Source organism: Podarcis vaucheri (genome assembly GCF_965113315.1).
Source record: "Podarcis vaucheri genome assembly, chromosome: 4".
NCBI classification, from domain to species: Eukaryota; Metazoa; Chordata; class Lepidosauria; order Squamata; family Lacertidae; genus Podarcis; species Podarcis vaucheri.
This window is the reverse complement of record NC_138762.1, coordinates 104,791,545-104,815,464: the sequence shown is the minus strand read 5'-3', so window position 1 is coordinate 104,815,464 and position 23,920 is coordinate 104,791,545. Positions and strand designations below refer to the sequence as shown.

The 23,920-nt window shown below is 41.9% G+C and overlaps 1 protein-coding gene across 9 annotated transcripts in view; it reads right to left on the bottom strand.

Moving 5' to 3' along the window:
- DACH1 (dachshund family transcription factor 1) overlaps positions 1-23,920 on the bottom strand; it is a 346,322-nt gene that overhangs the window by 114,615 nt on the left and 207,787 nt on the right. Inside the window, exon 4 of one of the 9 annotated variants that reach the window (XM_082221410.1) lies at positions 12,470-12,514. The exons of the other annotated variants lie outside the window; for them this stretch is intronic. Coding sequence (XP_082077536.1) covers positions 12,470-12,514 — 45 coding nt within the window. The remainder of the gene's footprint in view (positions 1-12,469; positions 12,515-23,920) is intronic. 9 annotated transcript variants of the gene reach the window in all.

The following is a 23,920-nucleotide window of genomic DNA, read 5'->3' as shown; positions in this document are numbered from 1 at the left end:
GTCAGGCTAGTATTATTAAAATACTGCATGACTGTGTGTGAAACTTTTATGTTGTCGCTTTGTGGTTTTTTTCTTTATAAGGAGGGGAGAGGGGAAATATGCTGAAGCTGGAACATTTTGCATAATTTAATTAATTTACGGTTCTAAAACCTAATTTCCTCTCAATATAAAGAAAACAGCTTCTAAGAGGGTGCCCTACAGCACCCTGGGATATCAGGTGTCCAAGCTCTTAAGCTTATTACAAAGAGTTGACAGCCACTGATGGAAACTTGAAAATGTAAGCTTCAAGCCTAGTTATGAAGAAAAAAATGAAAGAAAAAGAAAACTTTCTGAAATCATATGGGTGTCAGAAAGCAAGCAAGTACTGAACAGCTTGGAAAACTCATGGCTATATTACTCTATTTGTGTAAATAGTTGAACATTAAATAAATATAATACATGTGTGTGCTTTTTAAATTAAAAAAAACATCATTGGAGAAACAACAAAAGATGTATTGTCTTATTTTCCCTTTTCCTGTAATATTTTTGCCCACTAATGTTCCTTGTTTTTGGTCTGGGAAGAAAAGAAAATGTGATTAATGGAGCCAAAATCAGTGTCCAAGTAGTTGTCTAAGGGATTATCGGGGGCGTCTCACCTATGCCTTATTCTCTGGTTGTTGCAATTTAAATTGCAGAGATATTTGTAATTAATCTGATTCTCCATCTGCATCTTTCTACAGGCATTAACCATTTGGAATCTAATTAACATAGGCTTGGATCTGAACTAAGGTGGCTGAACTTAGGTCCCAATGAAGTCAAGGGAACTTCATTTTCCCCTCATAAGGTATCCCTTGGCCCTTATACATCTTCTGTATTTTTATATGAACATTGCATTGGCCTACTATAATCTATGTATGATTACATTCTATGCTGAAAATACCTATACTCCATCTGCTAAATGTTAATAATTTTGGTCCTTCAATAAATGAAGGATCTTCTTCAGTATAATTATCCAAATCAAACATTTGGTTCTCCTTCCTCAAAATGTGAATATGCGTAGCACTTTACTTTTATGTGATGAAGCTTAACCGTTTGAAATTAGTTACCATGTGGGAGAGAGACTACACCTCACTAAAGCATCTTGAGATCTTCAGATGGAAGGTTTTACTTAATACAGAGCATGATTAAACTAGAAATGGTGCATTAAGGAAATACTTCTGAAGAGAACAGAATATTACTTCAACAGCATTGGTATTACTTTTCCATAAAGGGCATGACGCCTTCAGAACCTATTGCACTCACAACTTGTGACCCATCAAGCAAAAAGCACCCCGCCAACCATATATTGCAGATTGGCAGATGTTTCACTATCAAGTTTGTCAAACCACAACACATTGCCATGCACTGTGGGGTGCATTCAAAATGGCAGGTTGCAAATCACAAAGGCCTTTTTCTAGGCAATTTCTTGCCCTCCCCTATTACAAAATAAAAAAGTTAGACTGGCCTCATGAATGAGACTTGGGACTCAGCTAGATTGGTAAAGAAAAAGTGTTGTATATGTGATATAACCAGTGCTTTTTTCGGGGGGGGGGGTACGCATACCCCTAAACATTTTGTGAATCTTTGTACTTTTGTCCATTTACTGTATTTATTTTTCACAATCTGAACTATAAAATGGTGATTTTCATGAGTCAAAATGAGAATACCCCTCAACATTTTTTTAGAAGAAAAAGCACTGGATATAACACTTTGACACCAGATGACACTGTGGAGTCCCATCTTTCCATACTGGATTTCCCTGTATGAGTTTATAACACGTTTAACTGAATCGCTTCTTTGACGTGTCTAGATCCAGACTTGGGCTCATTCGTCTGCACTCTTCCTCCACATGGTCATGAGAAGATTGGGATCCTTTCCTTCCACTTCTGTGTTAAGTCTAAATCCAGACAAACTGTGGTCAGGCTTAACTCTGGCTTAGGGAAGCTTGCCAAATTGACTCTGTGGGTTACAATCCTGGCTCTATTATTATTATTATTATTATTATTATTATTATTATTATTATTATTCCACCCCATACCCAGAAGACGAAGACTCAAGTAAACCATACTTAGGATTAGCCAAGCTTTCAGGTTTGACAAAAATAATAAGCCCCAGTTAATTGGAAATGCAATGCTTCAAATCTCCTCACAGCTACACCAGAGAAGGAGTGGCCGAAGACACCTCACAAGCGAAAGGCTTGCTCATGTAATGCAAAACCAAAGTTTAGCACTAAGCTGGGGAACTTCAAGACTATCTGACCTCCAGGCTTCTCTTTGAACTCTCCTTAGGCCACACCCTGCCCTGAGACCACATCTCCTCTCCCCAGGTCAAAGGCTTCATTGGCTTTCCTCTGTACTCTCCTTGAGCATTTTGTTCACATCACTGTGTTCATATGCAGTTATAAAAAATTCAAATTTATGTTTGGACACGACGTTAAGAATTACATCACTTGCTCCACCTACGTTTTCCTCTGGTCCCACCCACCATTGGCATGTGGCCTCCAAACAGTTCCCTACAAGACGATGTGCCCCTTGGGCCAAAGAGGTTCCCCACACATGGCTGAGCATTACATTCCAACAATTTCATTGCGTGGATGATTATTATCAGTGAATTATTAGCAAGTGAACTAAAACTCTGCATGATGCAATAGAGTCACAGTCCGCTAAGACGTGGCTTCCCACACTATAAATTTTATCTCAAGTGACAATCAGTAATAATTAAAAGTCCACAGTCCTTTTTTCCTGGCCAAGCTTCAGAGCTTCATAAACTGCTTCATCCTCTTAAGAGGAATAAAAAAACATAAAGGGGTGAAAAATATAAAGAACAGAACTTCTACAAATACATTAGCAGGGAAATTGAAGTACCTGAAGGTATCATCAAAAAAATACCCTCACAATTTATAGCATACTTTTTTCAAAGACAACTTAAATGCTCGCATCAATGAGAAATAATTGAGTGATAATTGTATGTTGACACTTATGAAAGCTTTACAAGCTTTTAAGAGCAAGTAGCTTTAAAGATTGACCAGGTTGTCCTAGATATACTCCTCAGCTGTCTTTTATCCTGAGTTGTTTAGTTAACACCAGCTAACTGATTTGCCAGGGAAATGGCTCCTCAAATTATTGTTAAGTGTGGGCACCTGAATCTAAAACACAATGTCCATTTATTTCAACAGAACATACAGACCCAACACTATTCAGATTACGGGAGAATATCCCACCTGCATGTGTGGGGCTCACTACTACCTAACTCCCAAGAAAGTTAGCTATTTAGGGGTCAGCAGAGAGAACTTCACCCTCAAGACCATTCTGCAAGACTGAGATAGTGAAAATTTGGACAGAGGTCTTCCCAGTCCCAGTCTGACACACAGTTCTACCTGGTATTCAGAATACCTAAGGGAAGACAGGTGGTCAAGAGCTCATATGACAAGCCCTGAGTCAGGGCTCAGTCTCACTGAAATGGAACTTCAAATGGAACTAACTTGTTCCCACCAGTTTTGCCACAACGTAGGTGGGAATGCACATGTCACTTTATATCCTGTGGAGAACAGTGCAAAGTACACTGATGTACATTCCCAATGAGATGTACATCCTAATGATCATATGGGGTGTTCATGTGATTTGTGCTCATATTCCTGATCCAGCAAGTGATATGGAATGTCTGTGTTGGAGTAAGCAAGCCCAGGAATGATCTGCTGGGCCAATAACACATTATATTATTAGAACAATTTTTCAAGCAGCCTGTTTTGTACTGAACGTGTGTTTAAATATTCAAAATACTAAAGGTAGCAAATGTCATTTCTTTCATAGTTACAAAATGCAAACTCCAAGTGTTTTATCCTAATGAATAAATGAGTTTGTCCTTTATGTATAAAATATAGTTTGTGTTTGTTGCACAATATTTTTTAATAATAGATGAATTTTAGGTTTGCTTCAACATATTCAATAAAGTGTGATTAATTTGGTTTTTAAAAAATGCAAACTAGACATTACTATATTACTTTGCAAAATGCACAGCTTGCAACATTATTGTCTCAGTGGGATCTTAAATTGAATTGTAAAATGTGTCTTATTTCCAGTTTGATTTATGTAAGAAATTGCAGCGGTGAATATCCTTTTTGAAATTCAGTGCTTCCCAACTTCAATTACGCTTACATACAACCACACACGTGTGCGTTATGTTACAGAAAACGTTCAACATTTTGTGAATATCCAAGTGCTGACGGTCCAGGTGAATTTTGTGGATGCCCAAACCTAGATTATGTTTTCCCACTTTTCAGACATATACAAGTAAATTCTGAGCATCACATTCAGTTTAATTTACACTCAATGTATAGCTATCAGCTGTGCCAATAAAACTCAAATACTAAACTAATAACAGTACATATATTATACTAAAATATTCTAAATAAAATCTGCCCTAACCTTTACAGCTAAATATGCAAGTTATGTTGAGTGATTATTTCCACTGAGGCCTGCTCCTATCTTCATCCCACTCGGTTAATACTAGGCTTTCCTCATTATGGTGGAGAGCCACGATTATCTCATCACCCCCTGCCCCCAATCTTATAGGTCAGTAATCATCTAAAGCTACTACTCCTTTGAACCACAAAAAATAAGTATAAAAGATAAGGGATGTGCTTGAACTGAGCCTATGATACTCAAAATATTTGATGAATGTCGACAGTCATGGGTGATCCTTCGCTTTGGGGGCATTTAGCTTTCAATAATAACATTCACCAGATTTTGGACCTTCACCCGAATATAGAAAAGTATGTCTTAACAACTTAACTTGATTTGATATATCTTAAAGTAGCTTAGAATGAATGTCTGGATTCCCTTGCCTGTCTCCTACACATGCTATTTACATGTGTAATCAGTTTGTTATAAAGCTTTACAGGTTTAGACTTTATATGTGTTCTGACTATGGGGAGATGACGACACCTGCCACACACCCACAATCTTCAAAGAATGCCTTTCTTCAGTGAATTATCATTTTCTCTCCCTTTTTTTTAGGTTTTCCATTATGACAAATTAGATAACACATTTTTGACATGTTCTGTGATTTTATTGCGATATTCTAAGTAATTACCAAATCTCTTTTTCTCCCCAAAAAAGCTCTCCTGTGCCCTTAGAATTAATCTATGATAGCATTTAGCTTGGCTTTTTGAAGTAAATATCACTAGATAAAAAAGCCAGCTGGTCCTGAATAATGGGATACTTGAATGCATGTATTAGTGTTTGAAAATGAGAGCACAAATCTTCTAAAAAGATTAATTTCCATAAGAAAGATAGCTCACAGATCTACAAAAAGCATAAATTCAAAACATAATAAACTGGCAAGAGAGAAAGGTAGATTAAAGTAAAGGCAGTAACACCTTGTTACTGCAGCTGTTATATAGCACGGATTCTGTATCAACTGCAATTGGTAAGTACTGGAAGGCTGTTCAAAGCTTTTGACATAAAGCGACAGTCTGGAAGATATTGTGTGCCATACGTAATAATGTGGCTGGGGACTGTGGGTTTTTTATATATAAATAATGTAACTCTCATTCTCAACAATCAGATCTTCAAGAGGAATCACAAAGAGGCTCAGAGCTCAGAGCCTCAGTATAACGTGAAGAGCAGAGCAACATTTTGTATGTTTATTAAAGATTTAGATTTGACAAGAGCTCTGCTTTATCACACTCCAAAAATACTACCATCACTACATAAAGCAACTTTTGCTGCCCTATGGAGTATACTTCTAATATCCTGTTTCAAAATAAGTTTCTTTGAATGGGTCTATAGTGCTGCTCACCCAGTGATTTTGACTATAATTAATGAAACAAATTTGCTGCTGGCCTTCAACAAAACACTTGCAGATTCAAATTTTATTATCTATTTCTAAAGTCAGCAGGAGTTTCTGAATAAGGAGAGGAGGGACCCTATCTAACAAAAATATGCCATGCACCATTTGATATGTTTTAGTGAAAGCTTAAGAGAGCATTTCTGTCCTAATCCTTAAAGTGCCACATGGAAGTAAGGCTACATGGTTTAAGCAGAACTTCTTTTTAAATAATACATCTATTAAAAAGATACAAGGCATAAAATTCAATACGGTGGTACCTTGGGTTAAGTACTTGATTTGTTCTGGAGGTCCGTTCTTAACCTGAAACTGTTCTTAACCTGAAGCACCACTTTAGCTAATGGGGCCTCCTGCTGCCACTGCGCCACCGCTGCACGATTTCTGTTCTCATCCTGAAGCAAAGTTCTTAACCGAGGTACTATTTCTGGGTTAGCAAAGTCTGTAACCTGAAGCGTATGTAACCTGAAGTGTATGTAACCTGAGGTACCACTGTAGATAAAAATATGACAAGCTACAAGTTTATATAATGATAGCCCTTGCTAGTTAATTATACATGGCCTTTGGGGTCCAATATTATCTCCATATTTAGTGCCCTACAGATATCCTAAGGGCTGCCCAAAACTGTGCTTTTGTGCTTATTCAGTGCAATCTTACATCCCTGCTAGCTCCACCTGCAATTCTTGTCCTCTCACTCTGAGGGGGTGATCACATCTATAACCATCATGTCTACATTCCAACCACAATATGAGACAAGGATCTAATGTAGTGGGTAATCCATTAAGGGCCAGAGGCTAAATCATGTCCTCTAGCTGCAGGCTTAGAAAGATTCACACATCTGTGTTAGAATGACAAGGAAGCATGGGAGATAGGAAGGGTTGCTACAGACTGCTTTAGAGAATGGCAGGTTTAGCTTAGAGACAAGTTACATTTGACATGGAAGACACTCCTCATGGCAATGCCTAAGAAGGAAAGCCAACAAATCCAAAACAAGATCAAGAGATGAGAACAAACTTATTTGTCACTGAACATAAACTACACAAAGAAAAATGAAAACAAAATATTGTAAAACTATTGCTGCATTGTCTGTCCCTTGCTCCATCACACATCAGTCTTGCATCTTCTTGCCATACTATCCTCTGGAATACACTACCCTAGGAAGTGAGGAGCTATAGCCTTCCACTAGAAAGGGGGAATGCATTAAGAAGTCTTCTTAGGACCTTGGAGACTGTATTAACTATGACCTGCTTTGCTTGCTAATGTCCCTTTTTTGGTTAAGATGCTTGAGAAGGTGGTGGTTCATTTCCAAGCACAATTGGATGAAATCAGTTAGACCGGGCTGATTTCAGTCTGATGGATGACCTTCATCTTGAGAGAGATAGGGTGTGTGCAAAAGCTGTTCATACTCCTGGACCTCTTAGGAGCTTTTGATATTATCAGCCATTGTATCCTGCTGCATCCACTCTGTACGGTGGGAGCTGGGAAAATGGTGATATCGTGGCTCTGCTCCTACCTTCAGGGTCAGTTTCAGAAATTTGCAATGGAAGGTGGGGAGACCCTTTGATCAACGCCATGGCACTTGTGATGTAGAGCTCTGCAATGTTTCATTTTGTCCCTCATGATCTCATCTATGTGATGCATCTGGGTGAGGCCATCAAATGGTTTTTAGTGAGCTGAAGAGAAACCAGACAGATAAGGCTATGTAGGTGCTGACTAGGTGTTTGGATTTAGTAATGGGGTGGAGAAACACCAGTAACCTGAAGCTAAACGCAGACAAGATGGAGGTGCTGAGAGTTCATTTTCTGCATCTGGAAACTAGGTGTATAACCCATTCTGGATAGGCTTGAATTCCCCTTGAAGGACTAGTTACACAGTTTAGGAGGTACTTGTCATTTGACACTGTCACTATTATTATTATTATTATTATTATTATTATTATTATTATTATTATTTCTTCACCACATATGGGTCTCAAAGCAGCTTACCAAAATTAAAACATATATTAAAGCACCAGAACAGTACGTATGGTGCAAAGGTCTCTTGAATATTTCCCAGTGATACCTGGATATGCCAGCAGTAGCAGATTTGAGGGGAGGAATGCTCACTTGATCTCTAGTTGGTTGTGTTGCTGCCACTCTGAGTGGGAAGGATGAGGCAGCAGCAAAGTCAGTGCAGTGCAAATGAACCCCTACCCTGTGCCCGCTACCTCCTGAGTTGGGTAGGGAGGTGGTACCACAAGGTATTTCCAGCAAAAGTGTATTCTGTGGTCTACCTCTGGAGAAGAAGCATGGATGCCATGTACATGTGGTAGAGTTTGTGCCATGGCTCCAGATCCAAGCACCTCATGGCATTGGGCAACAGGCTGCCCAAGAACTACCAGCGGTTGACCCTGAAGAATGGGTTGCATTCACACATCATGACCTTCAACTATGTCATGGGTGATGCTCTGGGCTGTACAAGCCGCCACCCCCACCCCCTTTGGAGTTTGCTTTTAAGAATGATCAGATAATTTTAGCCATTGTGGGGACCTTCTCTGGTACCCAAAGGGAATATATGTAAGGAGCTAAATGTTTACCCTACTTGAAGAAAAAGGCTGAAGTCAGCTGGGCCATGAAGGGCATCACTAAAGGGATTATAAAAACAGTCCCTCGGAAATGCTCCAATTATGGTGAAGTTCATACGTTGCAATCTCCATGGCCTCTCTCCCAAAGCACTCATCAAACACCTTGAAGAGAAAGAGGAAATGGAAGGCTATTTCCTAATTAATGGTACAGAAAAGGGGTCAGAATGGTGATTATGCCAAGGTGCAACTTTCTCCCTTGCAACGATATAACCAAAATGGAAATCCAGAGGCCTTGGCTATGCAAAATGTGGTGTCTTGATACACTGGTGCTAAAGATGAGCACATGGCACTTTCATTACCTTGAAAGGGGCACAGTGGTGGTGAACTTCATCCATCAGAAAGACCATGCATCCGGTCTTACAAAAAAGATTGCGGAGGTGTGCTAATTTTCCTTTGGCCTTCTGAATATTTATGCATATTTTCTCTATATCCTAATATATATGTAGGTGAAGAAATCTACATTTTGAAAGGTGAAAATGTTGATTTTCACAAAGTAAGTGAATTTACTAGTAAGCAGATTTATAGAATAGCAAATGCTGTGTTTTATAGTGTTGTAACCTGCCCAGGGACCTTCTGGTAATGAGATGGGTAAGAAATATATATTTTGATATGGTTATTGTTGTTATTTTTCTATTGCTATTAGCAGTGATGTAACTGGGCAGAGGTTAGATGAGCATCATCACCCTGCTCACCACTGGGTCATTTATGCCAAGAATTGAATCTGGGACTCCTGTATGTGAAGCAGATATTCTACAACTCAACTATAGCCATTCCTTCCTATGCGATGGCACAATCATTTATTGTTTGTGATTTTGGTTGTTTGGATGTGGACATCATTTACTACTGATTATTTTATTATTTTGATTGGCTGTTTCTATTGTGCCCTGTATCCCACCCTGGTAACTACAGATGGGTGGGTTATAAATAATCTTAACAAACAAATAATATATGATGATAGCAACGTATTGCATAAGGATTCTAATTGTTGGTTCACTATTATCCATTAAAAGAAAACTGCAATGGAAAATATAAACTATTAAGATTCATTTTATTATTTGTCATGTTAAAGTGCGTACTTCTTACTTAATTTAATGATGGGATACTATCAACCACATTAAAAGAGATGCATATTCATAGTGTGTTAAATACTGAAGTACATTTGTGTCATAAATATTATTCTAAAAACATACAGACCAGGGAAGACACAAAATATTCATTTACAGTGCTGAACATCCAGAAGCATTCCGATTATAATTGTGATTCTCTTTGCATTATTCTATGAATAATACACAAAATGCTCATAGCAATTTTTATATGGTAACTTGAGGTTGTTTCCCCTCCAACCTTCTCCAAGAAAGCTGCTTTTAGTTAAAACATAAAGATGGTAGTTACAAGGTTTCTGCAAACATAACTGCTATTCCATTAAGGAAATGGCACAGCAAACAGTAAATAGTGCCCCCGAGGGAAATGTAAGTATTGATTTTATTACAATGTTGGTTGGTTTGTACTTGCAATTGTCAACTCTCATTTTAGGCTGTGCATTAAGTGTCCTTATAATAGCTTTAGAAAAGAGTAAATATTAATTAGAAAATATTGGTAATGCTTTTATATGTCTTGGGCTTACCGAACAATACAAATATTTTAAAAGAAAGAAAAGAGGGGCTGTTTGTAGCTAACAAAAAAAAAAAAAAAAAAGGAAGAGCAACCCCGTAAACAGATTAATTGATTTATGGACTTGATACAGTACGAGCTGTAAGTAGAGGTTTCTACTGAACGTACTTATTTTTAGCAACAAGTGACGAAAAACAGTATGTATATTTGCTAATGGTGAAGCACTCTAGTAGCTAACAGCTTGTATCCATGGGCAATTCACCCTTATGAGAGCCAAGTGGGGAGCACATGAGGAGCACATGGGGTCACCAGTAGTCTCAAGATGATGGCTGGCCAGATAGAAAGGCATTTCTGGGAACTGGCACCTTCACTGTAAACGTCCTCGCTGTGATTCGTGTCACTTCCATTTGTTGGTCACAGATTATGTCAGCTAGCAACTTCTCTGTAACCAGCAAACTACCAAATTTTTTTAATTTTTTTGTATTTGTTCTAGCAGACAAGTTCACAAAAAGCCTCAACACCAAACATCCTTTTGGTCAATCTGTGAGGGATTATGATGAAATAAGTGGCAAGTAAAAAAAAAAAGGCATCAGTTAACTTTTACAACAGCATGGAAGTCTAAATGGTAGAATGACTCTGAAATAATGTGGGCAGGTTTCGTTTTTCTGTTGCCACCAACAGCAATACATTATTACTACATAAAAAGACCTAAAAGCTAGACCACAAAAGGAAGACAGTCTACAAACCTCCGCCTCTATTTAAGCAAGAAGCCAACAAAACCTACATTTCCTCCAGCGTGTTTAAGCAATAACAATTCACTACTGATCTCTCAAGGCGTCAGAGACGTGGGGTGGGGAAGGAGTGTGAATTATCATCATTTGGTTATGTTAAATGAGAGGTACAAACTTTTGATTCTAGAAGGGGAGAGAAAACTTCACATGCAATAAAATAAAATGCAATTGCAACACTTCATATTTTAGCATAGAGAAGGGAATGTAGTATTTAGCTCAACTGGAGATAGCATTAGTTAAAAGTAAATTGTTTACATAAGCACTTTCCAGGTGCCAATCTTCTATCATTTAGGGGAAATGCTAGAATTCACATTAATCTCAGGGCATTTTTCTAACATATGAAGTTGTGGAGAAATCCTGCCCCAGCCCTCCAGTAAACTAAAACTTCCCCAGCAATAAAATACCCTTTTCAATTCTTTCATTCTCTTTCTGCAACCAGAAGACCTGGTTCCTTTGCCCATCTGGTCCACCCTGTGCAAAGATACTACTCAAGAAGGTGGTTTCTAGACATGCTGTTGAGGGATGTGAGGGGCAGATGGGGCTCCTCAGCCTGGGAAAATAGCCCATCTAGAAGGAAAACTCTGATCATCCCCAAGCTCGCCCCTCCAGATGTTTTGGGACTACAATTCCCATAATCCCTGACCACTGGCCCTGTTAGCTAGGGATGATGGGAGTTGTAGTCCCAAAACATTTGGAGGGCCAAGTTTGGGGATGCCAGCCCTACACAAATCTGGTAGGAAGGTGCCTTGTGTGCCTCCTTCCAGTAACTCCTGCAGCCAAGTTGGTACCAAACCTATTGCTCTGCTTTCCTTTGGACCACATCAGCAAGGCCAAGAGGGAGCCTTGTGCCCTGCGGAAGTCACTTCACTGCTGCTAACTCAGCGGTTTGACTTCACCCCCGGAGGCACACTCCATTGTCTCTCGAGACAGATGCCAATATTCCTCCTGTCAAGTGCCTTTTTTATGCTTCTGAAATGTCTCGCATCCCATCTTTTGATATACACCCCTTTAAGTTCTTTCTGTTGGAAGAACTTTTTAAATTATTATCATCTCCTCCAGAAGTATACAAACAGGGCTGTGACAGCTAAGACGCAAGCTAAACATGAGGTTGTAATTCCTGTCTCTTTACTAGCACTGAGCAGGGACCCTTTACTCCTCACTTCAAAAAAGTTCCCTCCCCCTTTTTAAAATTCATGATTAAATAGTTTTTCAAGCCAACTCAAGTAGAAAACTGGCATTTCAGGGAGAGGAATTCTAGCCACAACTTCTGTGTGGCATGGTAATTTTTGCCTTTAGAAGGACTCTTTTTGCATGGATATGAAGATACAGAGTTATTACCTCAGTGGGAACTAAAGACAGATTAGGTTTAGCCCAAGACCTATGAAAAGCAGAAACATAAACTAGACTAGTCAGTCCTTTTCATAAACCGTATTTTGGGGTGGAGGCAAAATTCAAAAGGGCACTTCTAACCACACAAAAGACACTCTTAACCTTCTGTGAAAATACCAATTACACAATAAAAGCAATACCATGGCAAATGTATTATAACATTAAATGTGGTTTAAAGAAATTTAGCACTTACATCTAACTGCCTTTTTCCTACTGAAAATCCATTTTGTTGAGTGTCCTAGCAACATAAAAATGATTCAGTTATGCCCAAATTATGAATTATAAATAAAAACAAACACAACAACTGTGAAGCGTAGTCTACGCATGCAAGAACTTTGTTCAGTTGTTACAACCAGTTTAATAACAGAAGTTATCATTTAAATGGCACACATCAAATGTTCAGAGTCTTATATACATTGTATCAGCAACCTTTACAGCATCCTGCAGACCGCTTATTATTACTGAAAATGAGAGGCTCAGGCTAATAGAGAAAAAGCAGATCTCTTGAAGGCTACCTGTGGCATTACATTTTTTAATTATCACACCTAGGATGTTTTGACTGTGCAACCAAAAACATAGAGTGAGAATGTGATAAGGCTGCAGGTATACAGCTATACTTGACCAGAGTTTTCTACGCGTTTGGTGCACGTAGTGGACATGGAACGGGGAGGCATCATAGTTGCAAACTCAGTCCCAAATCTGTACCATTCTGTTCACTGGGAGGTTTGAAAACACCTCTGCACATTCATACAAAGGACCCTTTTCCATGCTTTCGAGAAATTTGCTTCTCCAGAGTTCCTAAACATGTGAACAGTCATCTGCACATATAATGGTACAGCAGATATCTTCAAACCTTATAAATGTGTAGTTAATTGCTGGTGATTTATTACTTCTTTTGCTTCAAATGCAAAGTGGAAATAGAATATATTTTCCTACTGCTTAACCTTTTTAAAACTTCTTTAACAGCTGTCGGATGTATAAAATCAGAAAATAAAAATGCGTCTTTAACAAATCAAGTCTTTTCCTAATTACATTGTTTTAGAAAAGTACTGAAGATCTCTCTCTATGTGAATTAAAGCAGCACTCAGTTGGTGCTTTATTATCTTTTCAAGAAAATGATTTATTGTATGTAGCTGGAAAGCAAGAATATGGAAATGACATTTTCTGTGTTATTCGGGCAGCCTTGTCATCCATTCGGTGCTATACACAAGAAAAAAAATTAGCAGTAAGCTCTGGCATACCTAAACAAGCCTAGACACAAACTGGATCCCCCAAGTGTTGCCATGTTTCTTTACCATCTAACACTGTGATGTGGAACCTCCAGCCTCCAAGCCAGAAAAGCCCCTCCAAGCTTTTCTCTCCGGCCCTCAGGATTCTCCCCAGTTCATGACCCACATCAAGTGCTTTTGCCTGTATAGAATGAGTCCTTGAATTGTAACTTTTGATTTTGGCATGGCTGAAATGCAGCCTACTGTACATAAGGAAGGGGCCTATCCCTTGCTACCTACCTTTGCTTCTGGTCCCATCAACCACTGTCATTCCATTTCTAGAAGGTTGCCCAGAAGGAAGAGAACTTCTCAGGCTGGAAAAGTTTCCTCACTACTGCCCCAACTGAAATGCTCCTGTTAGGGGTTCCAGTCACCAACCCTGAACTCCTCTAGGATACAATCAGTTTTTAGGAGTTCAGGCAGACCAGGTCTCTCCTCCCAGTTTTCATATTTTATTTATTTTGAGAGTGACATTCTACATTCCAAGGCTCTGAGAGATCACTGAACATGCTTGGACCTCCTGGAGATAGATAGATGATAGATGAGATAGACAGAGGGGTTGTCTTTTATTTTAATTTATATACTTCTGCATATCTGGGAAGTCCCCCAAGTGTGTAGAAACCAATACTTTATTTGTAGGCGGAGCCATCTTGTTTATCAAGTGATAAGTACTAGACCACATGCATAGCTGTCAACTTTTCCCTTTTCTTGTGAGGAATCCTATTCAGAATAAGGGAATTTCCCTTAAAAAAGGAGAAACGTTGACAGCTATGCACCTACAGTGGTGCCCCGCAAGACGAATGCCTCGCAAAACGGAAAACTCGCTAGACGAAAAAGTTTTCCGTTTTGGAGGTGCTTCGCAAAACGAATTTCCTATGGGCTTGCTTCGCAAGACGACAATGTCTTGCGAGTTCCTGCTGGTTTTTTCCCCTCCCCCCTTTTTCTAAGCCGCTTAGCCGCTTATCAGCTGATCTGATCAGCAGATAAGCCGCTAATAGCGCTAATAGTGCTAATCCGCTAATCCGTCAATGGGCTTGCTTCGCAAGACGAAAAAACCGCTAGACGAAGAGAATCACAGAACGGATTCTTTTCATCTTGCGAGGCACCACTGTATTATTGAATCTGAATTTCAATAGACTTAATCTCAGGCAAATCGTTTAGGATTGTAGAAAATTCCACAAGCCCCAACTAGCAGCTATTTCATGACACCCAAAATCTGCTGCCTGAAGTGGCCTCCTCACTCTGTCTAATGGTAGGGACCATGCTGCTCCTGAATAACTTTTTGAAAAGAAAAAGAAAGAAAGCAATCTTTCTGTTGTATACAATGACTAGTAGCAACTGAGTATAAAAATGCCTTGCCCTCTTGAGAATTACAAAAGCCAGTGTTAGCTCCAGGATATCAGAGGCTCTTGGGCAAAGGAGCCTCAGAAAGCTCTCTTTACCTGCAAGAGGTGAGAACTTGCAAGGTGAGAATTATCTCACGCTGTTCCTGGCCTTTGTAGACACTATTTGCAAAGTCAGAATGATGGTGCTATTTGGATAGTGGGCTCTCGCGCCGCGTAGCATGTGAGAAACTGCTTTAGCTCGCCATTCTCTGGAGCACGCCCTGGTGTGAACTTCGCATTATAATATATAACAGTTGCATTTTTAACCAACCAAGTATATGGAGAAAAATGGGAAACTGTTTTGCAATTAATTTTCTGTTTGTGGGTCAGGCCAGAGGACAATCTTATATAATAAAAATATTATTGTTTTTAAATATATACATAAGTATATAAATATACTATTGTGCCTATGCTTCTTCGCTGAAAATAGTAGGGAAACCTACTATTTTGCATTAATCACTAGGAAATAAAATCAACTGCATTTACAAGTGTCCTGATAACAATGCTTTTTTCCCCATAATGAGATGACCTTCTTTTCTCCTTAACCCTTTTCTCAGCCAAACCACCTACCTCAACTTTGCCTTCTGTTTCTCTAATCTTCAATTATTTATGTTTTCTTCATGCTGCTCTGTCCGCCATGGGAGCAAAATTGTGTTTGGTGAAATATAGAGCTAATTATACCATGAACCCCAGCAACAAAAAAGACACAGCAGATGTTACTTCAGACGTGCTAACAGTGCCTGTGCTTAGTGCACACACAACAGAAGGATTCGACAAGGATCTGAAAACAATATATGATAAAGGCAGCTTAAGCATGCAAAATATTTTAAACAGAAAATCAAAGAAATAATGTCAGCCTGCATTTCTCCAAAGCCCTTACTGTGCTGGTCCCCAGAGCTACTATATTCAACATGGATTTTGCATTTCTCTGTAATATAAATATGTGGGGTTTATACTCTCATGATCTGAGAGGAGGGATTTGCAACAGTGGCTAATGACATAAAAATTGCTTCAAATCCTGATATTTAACTCAGCCTTTCTTCTTTGTAATTAGCGACATTATCTATTTAAGCAGTGAAGTATATTTAATTATTATTTTTTAATGTGGGGCGCCTATTTTAATTTTCTTCCAAATATTCTAAATAAATAACTTTAGTCTAGGTAGTCCAAATAATCTAAGGAATTAATCCTCAAAAGGTGAATTGGAACAGTAAATAATACCAAGTCGAAGCAGTCTGTTGCTTTCATGATTTCTGGACAGGGTGCATAAGGTATGAGGAGATGTGAAGGAAAGTATTGATAATTAATAAAAATGAACTCATACTCAGTAATTAACAAGTCAAATCCCATAGGCATGTAATAATTTTCAATTATTACAGTGAGCACATATAACCTTTGTTGGGGTCTGCCAGGGCGTAGCTTCCCTATCTCACACCTTAGTACTCGCACATAGACTAGGCACCACTTCCATGGCCCTCACCTCACCACTGTGTAGACCAGGGGTCTGCAACCTTTAAGACAAAAAGAGCCACTTGGACCCATTTCCGAAGAAAAAAAAACTGGGAGCCGCAAAACTCGTCATTATAAAAATAACTTTTTTGTCACTTTTTATTATTTCTTTGTTTGACCCCTCAGAATTACTCCTCCTCATAGAAATAAACGTTAAATTAACAAGTTACCTTTTTGTGTGTGTGTGTTCTTCACTCCCCTTCAAAACAGTGACCAGCGTACATGCCCCCTTTCAATGCAGTGACCAGCGTACATGCCCCTTACAATGTAGCGGGAGGGCAGGAAGGTGACGTCGGGACGGTGCGTGACTAACGCACGCACCGCCCCCATGCGACGTCACAGCCTGTACAGTGCCCGCCACAGTGGGGAGTGTCAGGGTGCACAATGCGCCTCCTCCCCTCGCTAGTATCTGCCCCAGAGCCGCGGCAAAGGTGTAAAAGAGCCACATGCGGCTCTGGAGCCGCGGGTTGCAGACCCCTGGTGTAGACTGTGCTGGATCCAAATCAGCCCTGACTTTGGCCTCCATTGGTTGCAAGGCATGAGCACAATGTGGGGCTTCTACTCTCTAGAGGTATAAAATACATTTAGAAAAGAATTCTGCATATAGTCAATGCACAGAGAGGGATGCAGTAGAACTGCACTTGCTAGTCTTATCCCTAAATGCCATTTGTCTCTTAGGACATCTACACAATTTCCACACATGTCCAGGTTTTGCTACAATTCATACCCTCTATTTTCACGCAGGAACCTTTGGGAGGAAAGGGGGAGAGAGATCTGTGGCGATGACACCTGAAATGGCACCAGAAAAATATTGCAAATAAATTTTAAATTCTAGATTAAAAAGCACCACCTCTCCCTATATGAACCAACCTGGGCCTTGCGATCATCATCTGAGACCCTTCTTCATCTGTCTCCTCCACGAGAGGCCTGGAGGGTACCAACACAAGAATGGGCTTTTTCTGTGGTGGCTCCCCATTTGGGGAATGCTTTCCCCAAGAAGGTTCTCCTGGCGCCTTCATTACGCATCTTTAGGCACCAGGTGAAAACATTTTTCTTCAACCATTTGTTCGGATGATTAACATTCTATGGCTTTTTAACTGTGTTTGTGGGAGTGGAGTTACTGGTTTTTATTTTATTATGAATTTTGTGTTCTCATTTTCTATTTTTCTGTTTTGAACTGCCATGGGATCTTCGGATGAAGGGTTGTATTCAAATTTAATAAATAATGATAATGATTGTTATTGTTAGTAATGAAGGAACGAACGGATCATCTCACCTTCGACTATGTAAGGTTAACCTGTAAAATGGTTTCAACTGGTTGAATAATCTAAAACAATTGTAAAGAAAATGCTTATTGATAAAGGATAGATATAAATTCTGCCTGGCTGCTTGAATCTTAGGCTATCAAAGAGTAGAATGAATGTTGAATTTATGTTGTGGAAAATTGATCCCAAGTTGGTTTTACAGTTCATCAGAAAGCACTTTTTATCTTGTGTGCAAAGAGTTAATGAAGCATACCAAATCTGCAACTTTTTAGTACTTCTGTGGTAAAATCTCAAGCCTATGTGAAACTGTTCTTTTTATACTAAAAATGAACTGAGAACTAGGAATCTGTATTTAATTCTACATTTTCTGATATAATTTTTGACTATGCACATAGAAAAATGATTCTGACTCCCACATCCTACTTGGGCTCATTGCCACAAGGATATGTAGGTAAAAACTAATCCACACATGAAGATGTCCTTTCCTATAATAATCTTTCAAATAATAGAATTGGTATTATTTCCATACCTTCACATTACATAATCTGTTTTTATTTTGAAATAAAATATGGCATTTTATCAGAATTATGGGTGATACACCTGGGGCTAAAACTTTTGCCTCCATATTCTAAATGACATGTGTGCATAGAGTTTAGTGAACCAACTCAACAACTGGGGCGTATTTTTCATTAATGCTAATACCCCAGTCGGAACACCATCAATTTCTGTATCCTCCAATGTTGACCACTGGGTTCTCTTACTGAATATGGCAAATCTGGCTTGCTACATGATAGCTCCTTAAATTCTTTTTCTAGAAAAACAATCATCATTTTGGATGCAGTCTGTCCATAATGGAGAATCTCAATTTATTCCAACGCATTACATCCGTATTTATACCTTTCCAAATCATGCAATAGTTATACTGATACAATTTGAACAATTTGTACCCCCAGATATCCAAAATGATTTGTAGCTATTAGAATCTTCAGTGTTGCTGTAAAAGTATATGCTGTATGTATATGTATGGGGAAAAACATTATCTCTGATTCCTGAAAATTAACTTGCAATTTTGAGACCCTGGAGAAGCGCTCCAATTCTGAACATAATTTTACCTGCTGTGATAGGGGCAGGGGGGCATAAAATTATATCAGCTGCACAGAGACCTAAATTTTGTTCTTTTCCATTTATAACCACTCCCGTACCAGAGAGGGCATTGCGTAATTTGATTGCTAATGTTTCTATAATTAAGACAAAAAACATAGTATATGTGGCTGAATTCAAAAGTAAAACAATTAAAAACACACTACGGATATGGACAATAGAAAATGGTACTTTAAATCAGGGGTCAGCAAACTTTCAGCAGGGGGCCGGTTCACTGTACCTCAGACCTTGTGGGGGGCCGGACTATATTTTTTGGGGGGAAATGAACAAATTCCTATGCCCCACAAATAACCCAGAGATGCATTTTAAATAAAAGCACACATTCTACTCATGTAAAAACACGCTGGTTCCCAGACCGTCCGTGAGCCGGATTTAGGTGATTGGGCCGGATCCGGCCCCTGGGCCTTAGTTTGCCTACCCATGTATCAGGGGATGATTAGCTGCTTGTGCTTAAAATTGTGCCCCTTCAGAGTTTGTGCGGCCCCACAAACCTCTGTGTGTGACAGAGCTCCTCAGACATGTCTGCTCTAGTCACTAGTAGAGTCTGACAGTGGCTGCCTGCGGAAGCGCTTCCAGCAAAGAAGTTCCTTAACGGAAACGCGTCTCCTGGACTCACGACGTGGCAGCTTCCGGCGAAGCATGGGTCTCCCTGCAGTTGCTTCTGACACCTCCCCGCTATTTTCGCTGGAAGTGTCTCTCACCCCTTTCTCTCCCCTGCTGTTTCCTGCCTGGGCTGCTGCGTCTCTCTCAGCATTACTGAGATCCTCCTCCAGAGACCCCTCGCTCCCCCTCCTTGTCCCTGCTTTAGCTGCTGACTCTCTCCCAGTCTCTGGGAGCCCTACCACCTCCCTTTCCTCTGATGTCAGTTCCCTGACATCCACCTCCCCTCCAGGGCCCCCTTCTCCCCCGCCCCTACTCTCTCCTCTGGGCGGTGAGGAGCTGAAACCCCGAAAAGAATCCTCTTCATCTTCAGACGTCTCGAACATTTCCCTCCATCGGTCTTCGTTCCGACTCGCTGAATCCTCCTCCCCCTCGGAATCAGAGAACCCCTCCAACTCTTCTTCTTCGTCGGTGGTGGCGAAGTATTCCCTCCGGAACCTCGCCACTGGCTGGGGTTTTCGAGGGAATCTCTGATGAAAAGTTTCAATCAAAACCTCGTCATCTACATCCTCTGCCCTGACCCAGGTGTTTTCCGACTCCGGCTCCCCTTCCCACATTACCAAATACTCTACTTGCTCTCCCTTCCACCTGGAATCGAGAATCTCCGCTACATGGTAGCTGTGTTCTTTTTCCTCCATAGCTGGTCCCCTATTGACCCTCCCCTCTCTGTCCCCTATATACGGTGACAGCAACGACCTGTGGAACACTGGGTGCAACTTCATGTGGTTCGGTAACCGGAGTCTGAAAGCCACTGGGTTGACCTGTTGCGTGACTTCAAATGGGCCCAGTCTTTTGGGCCTTAACTTCTTACAACCTCCTTTAAATGGTAACCCTTGGGTGGACAGCCACACCTGGTCCCCCACCCTAATGCTTTCCCCTTTCCTTCTGGTTTTGTCTGCCTGCCTCTTATATTCCTCCTTCGCCCTGTTTAAATTAAGTTGGAGCTGGCGATGGATCGCTTCCATTTCTTCAACGAACTGTTCTGCGGCTGGAACGCTCCAGTTCTCCCCTTCCCCCCCTGGGAAGGCTCGGGGATGACACCCGTGATTAGCCAAAAACGGGCTCATCCCCGTGGACACGTTCTCTGCATTGTTGTAGGCAAATTCTGCCAACGCCAGCTTCTCCACCCAATCATTCTCTCTGTCATTCACATAACACCTCAAATATTGCTGGAGGACACCATTAGCTCTTTCCGCCTGCCCGTTGGTTTCTGGATGACGGGCAGTAGAGAAATTCACCTCTACATGCAATAAGCTCATGAGCTTCCTCCAGAACCTGGAAGTAAATTGTTTCCCTCGGTCAGAAACCACCCTCAAGGGGGCGCCATGCAGCCTAAACACATTTTCCACAAACAATTTAGCGGTTTCTTCCGCTGTGACCGCATGTGAGCAGGCTATAAAGTGGGCCATCTTGGTTAACAGGTCTACCACAACCATGATGGCTGTTTTCCCTTTGGACCTGGGCAGATCAGTCATGAAATCTATTGCCACTGCCTCCCATGGCCTTTCCGGCGTGGGTAGTGGTTCTAATAAACCTGCCGGTGCCCGCCTCTCCCCCTTGGCTCGTTGGCATCGGTCACACCCTCTCACATATTCCCGCACATCTTCCCTGACCTTGGGCCACCAGAATTCCCTGGTAACCAGCCACATGGTTTTGTGTTGCCCAAAATGCCCTGCTGTGGGGCTATCGTGCAGTTGCTTGAGTACCTTTTCCCTCAATTCCCCTTCAGGTATGTATAACGCTCCCTTGTAGTACAACGCCCCATTTCTCTCCTCAAAACCCCCGGGTTTGTCTCCCTCCCTCCTGAGACCCCTGAGTTTGTCCTGGGCGTATTCATCCTGCACCGTTCCCTCTACCAGTTCCCTTTGCCCCACCAATGCCGCCCCACACACCCAGCGGTCCTCGGGAATGACATGGGTCTCTTCGGGTGCACCCTCTCCCTCCAAATATTCAGGTTTGCGTGAGAGAGCGTCCGCCCTAACGTTCTCCGGGCCTGGTACGTAACAAATCTCAAAGTTAAATTTGGAGAACTCCTGGGCCCATCTCAACTGCCTTTGGTTGAGCACTCGCGCAGTTCTCCAATACTCTAGATTCTTATGGTCCGTGCACACTTGCACCTTCTGTTGTGCACCAATTAGCAGGTGCCTCCATCTCCGGAAGGCCTCATGAATCGCAAGAAGTTCCCGGTCGTACACCGTGTAGTTCCTCTCAGATTTGTTCAGCTTTCGCGAAAAGAAGGCACACGGTCGCCACTCTGACCCCTCCTTCCCCGGCTGCAGAAGAAGCACCGCCCCTATGGCTCTGTCAGAAGCGTCTGTTTCGACCCTCAACTTTTTTTGTAAATCCACATGTAGAAGTTGTTCATCAGAGGCGAAGGCCCTTTTCAGTTCCTCAAACGCTCGCTCCGCCTCCCCCGTCCAAACAAACTTCTTTTTACTGCTGAGACAGTCCGTGATGGGCGCCGTCAGGTGGGCGAAGTTTCGGATGAACTTACGATAAAAGTTTCCAAACCCTAGGAACCTCTGCACATCCTTCTTGGTCTTGGGTGTTTTCCATTCCAGCACCCCTTGAACCTTGCCGGGGTCCATGGCCAACCCCTTGTCTGACAAGCGGTACCCCAGGAATTCCACCTCCTTGGTATGAAACTGACACTTCTCCAGTTTCACCCACAGTCTGTTGGCTTGCAGCCTGCTCAACACTTCTCTGACGTCTCTCACATGTTGCTCCTCATTCTCCGAATACACCAACACGTCATCTAAGAAGGCCACGCAATTCTTGTAGAGCAAAGGCCCCAGTACGTGGTTCATGAAGGCTTGAAAACACGCGGAGCCTGTTTGTAATCCAAAAGGCATAACGAGGTATTCAAATGCCCCCAAAGGGGTGAACATGGTGGTCTTCCATTCATCCCCTTTCCTTATACGTATCAGGTTGTACGCCCCCCTTAGGTCCAGCTTTGTAAAAATCTTTCCTTTTCGCACCCTGGTCAAAATATCATCAATCCTGGGCATAGGAAAAGCCGCCGGCTCTGTCACTGCATTTAGGGGGTGTCCATTTTGCAGCTCTAGCGACACTTCAATCACTAGAGCAGGTCGAGGAACTTCTGGCACGGGCACTTTCACTGCTCTTTGGCCTGGCTGCAGTGCCCTGACGTTGGCAACCAGGCGTTGGCTTTTACCTGCTCCGTTTCTCCCTGCTCTCCCCCCTCAACTGCTCCCACCATCCCTTGCCATTCCTTCCTCTGGGGGCAGACTCTGGCAAAGTGGCCTGGCTGTTGGCAGAGATAGCATTTCCGGGCTCCCTTTCCCTCCTTCTTCGCCCCCTCACTGGGCTTTGAAACTGCGCGCGCGCGGGCTGTTCCGATTTCCATCGGCTCTGCCGGCGGGAAAGCTGGCTCAGGAATGTCTGGAATGCGTAACTCCTTCCAACGTTCCCCTCTCCCTTCCCGCCTCTCCAAGGCTCTTGCCTCCTGGCGCGCTCCAATGGTCAGCGCAGATTTGGTCAGCTGATCCATAGACACCGCCCTGGGGCTCCTGGCCAGCTCGTCTTTCACAGCTGAAGAAAGACCTTCTTCAAATAGCATCTGAATGGGTGCTGCCGATAAATCCCACCCCAATCTGTGAATCAGCATGGTAAATTCAGTCCAGTACTCACGGACAGATCTGCTTCCCTGCTTGCAAGCCATTAGCTGTCTGCGCACCACCCCTTCCTCAATATCGCTGGAAAACATGATATCCATTGCACGAAAGAATTTCATAGTGTCCTTTAGGATATCGTTGTGCGTTGCCATCAGGGGTCGAACCCAGTCCCGCGCCCCCTTCTCAAGATGCCCAATTACGAAAGCAACTCGCGATTCCTCATCAGGGAACTCATCAAACTGCACATTCAGGGCATATTGCATCTCAGTCCTAAAGGCATGGTAATCCTTGGGGTCCCCCCCAAACTTCTGCACCAATCCTGGTACCTTTCTGGGGAACTGAGTGGTTCTCCCCTTCTTGTCAGCATCCTGAGCCCTTCTCTCCTCGAGCCTCGCCGTCTGCAGCGCAAGTTGGACCTCCAGAGCTTGATACCTTTCTTCCAAGCTTGGACCAGCTCCAACCCCTGCCTCTCCGGTTCCGGCTGGGTTGCTCATGATGCTTTCTCCTGCACAGGCAGCGTACAAAGACTGTCAGACTGCTATCAGGGGATGATTAGCTGCTTGTGCTTAAAATTGTGCCCCTTCAGAGTTTGTGCGGCCCCACAAACCTCTGTGTGTGACAGAGCTCCTCAGACATGTCTGCTCTAGTCACTAGTAGAGTCTGACAGTGGCTGCCTGCGGAAGCGCTTCCAGCAAAGAAGTTCCTTAACGGAAACGCGTCTCCTGGACTCACGACGTGGCAGCTTCCGGCGAAGCATGGGT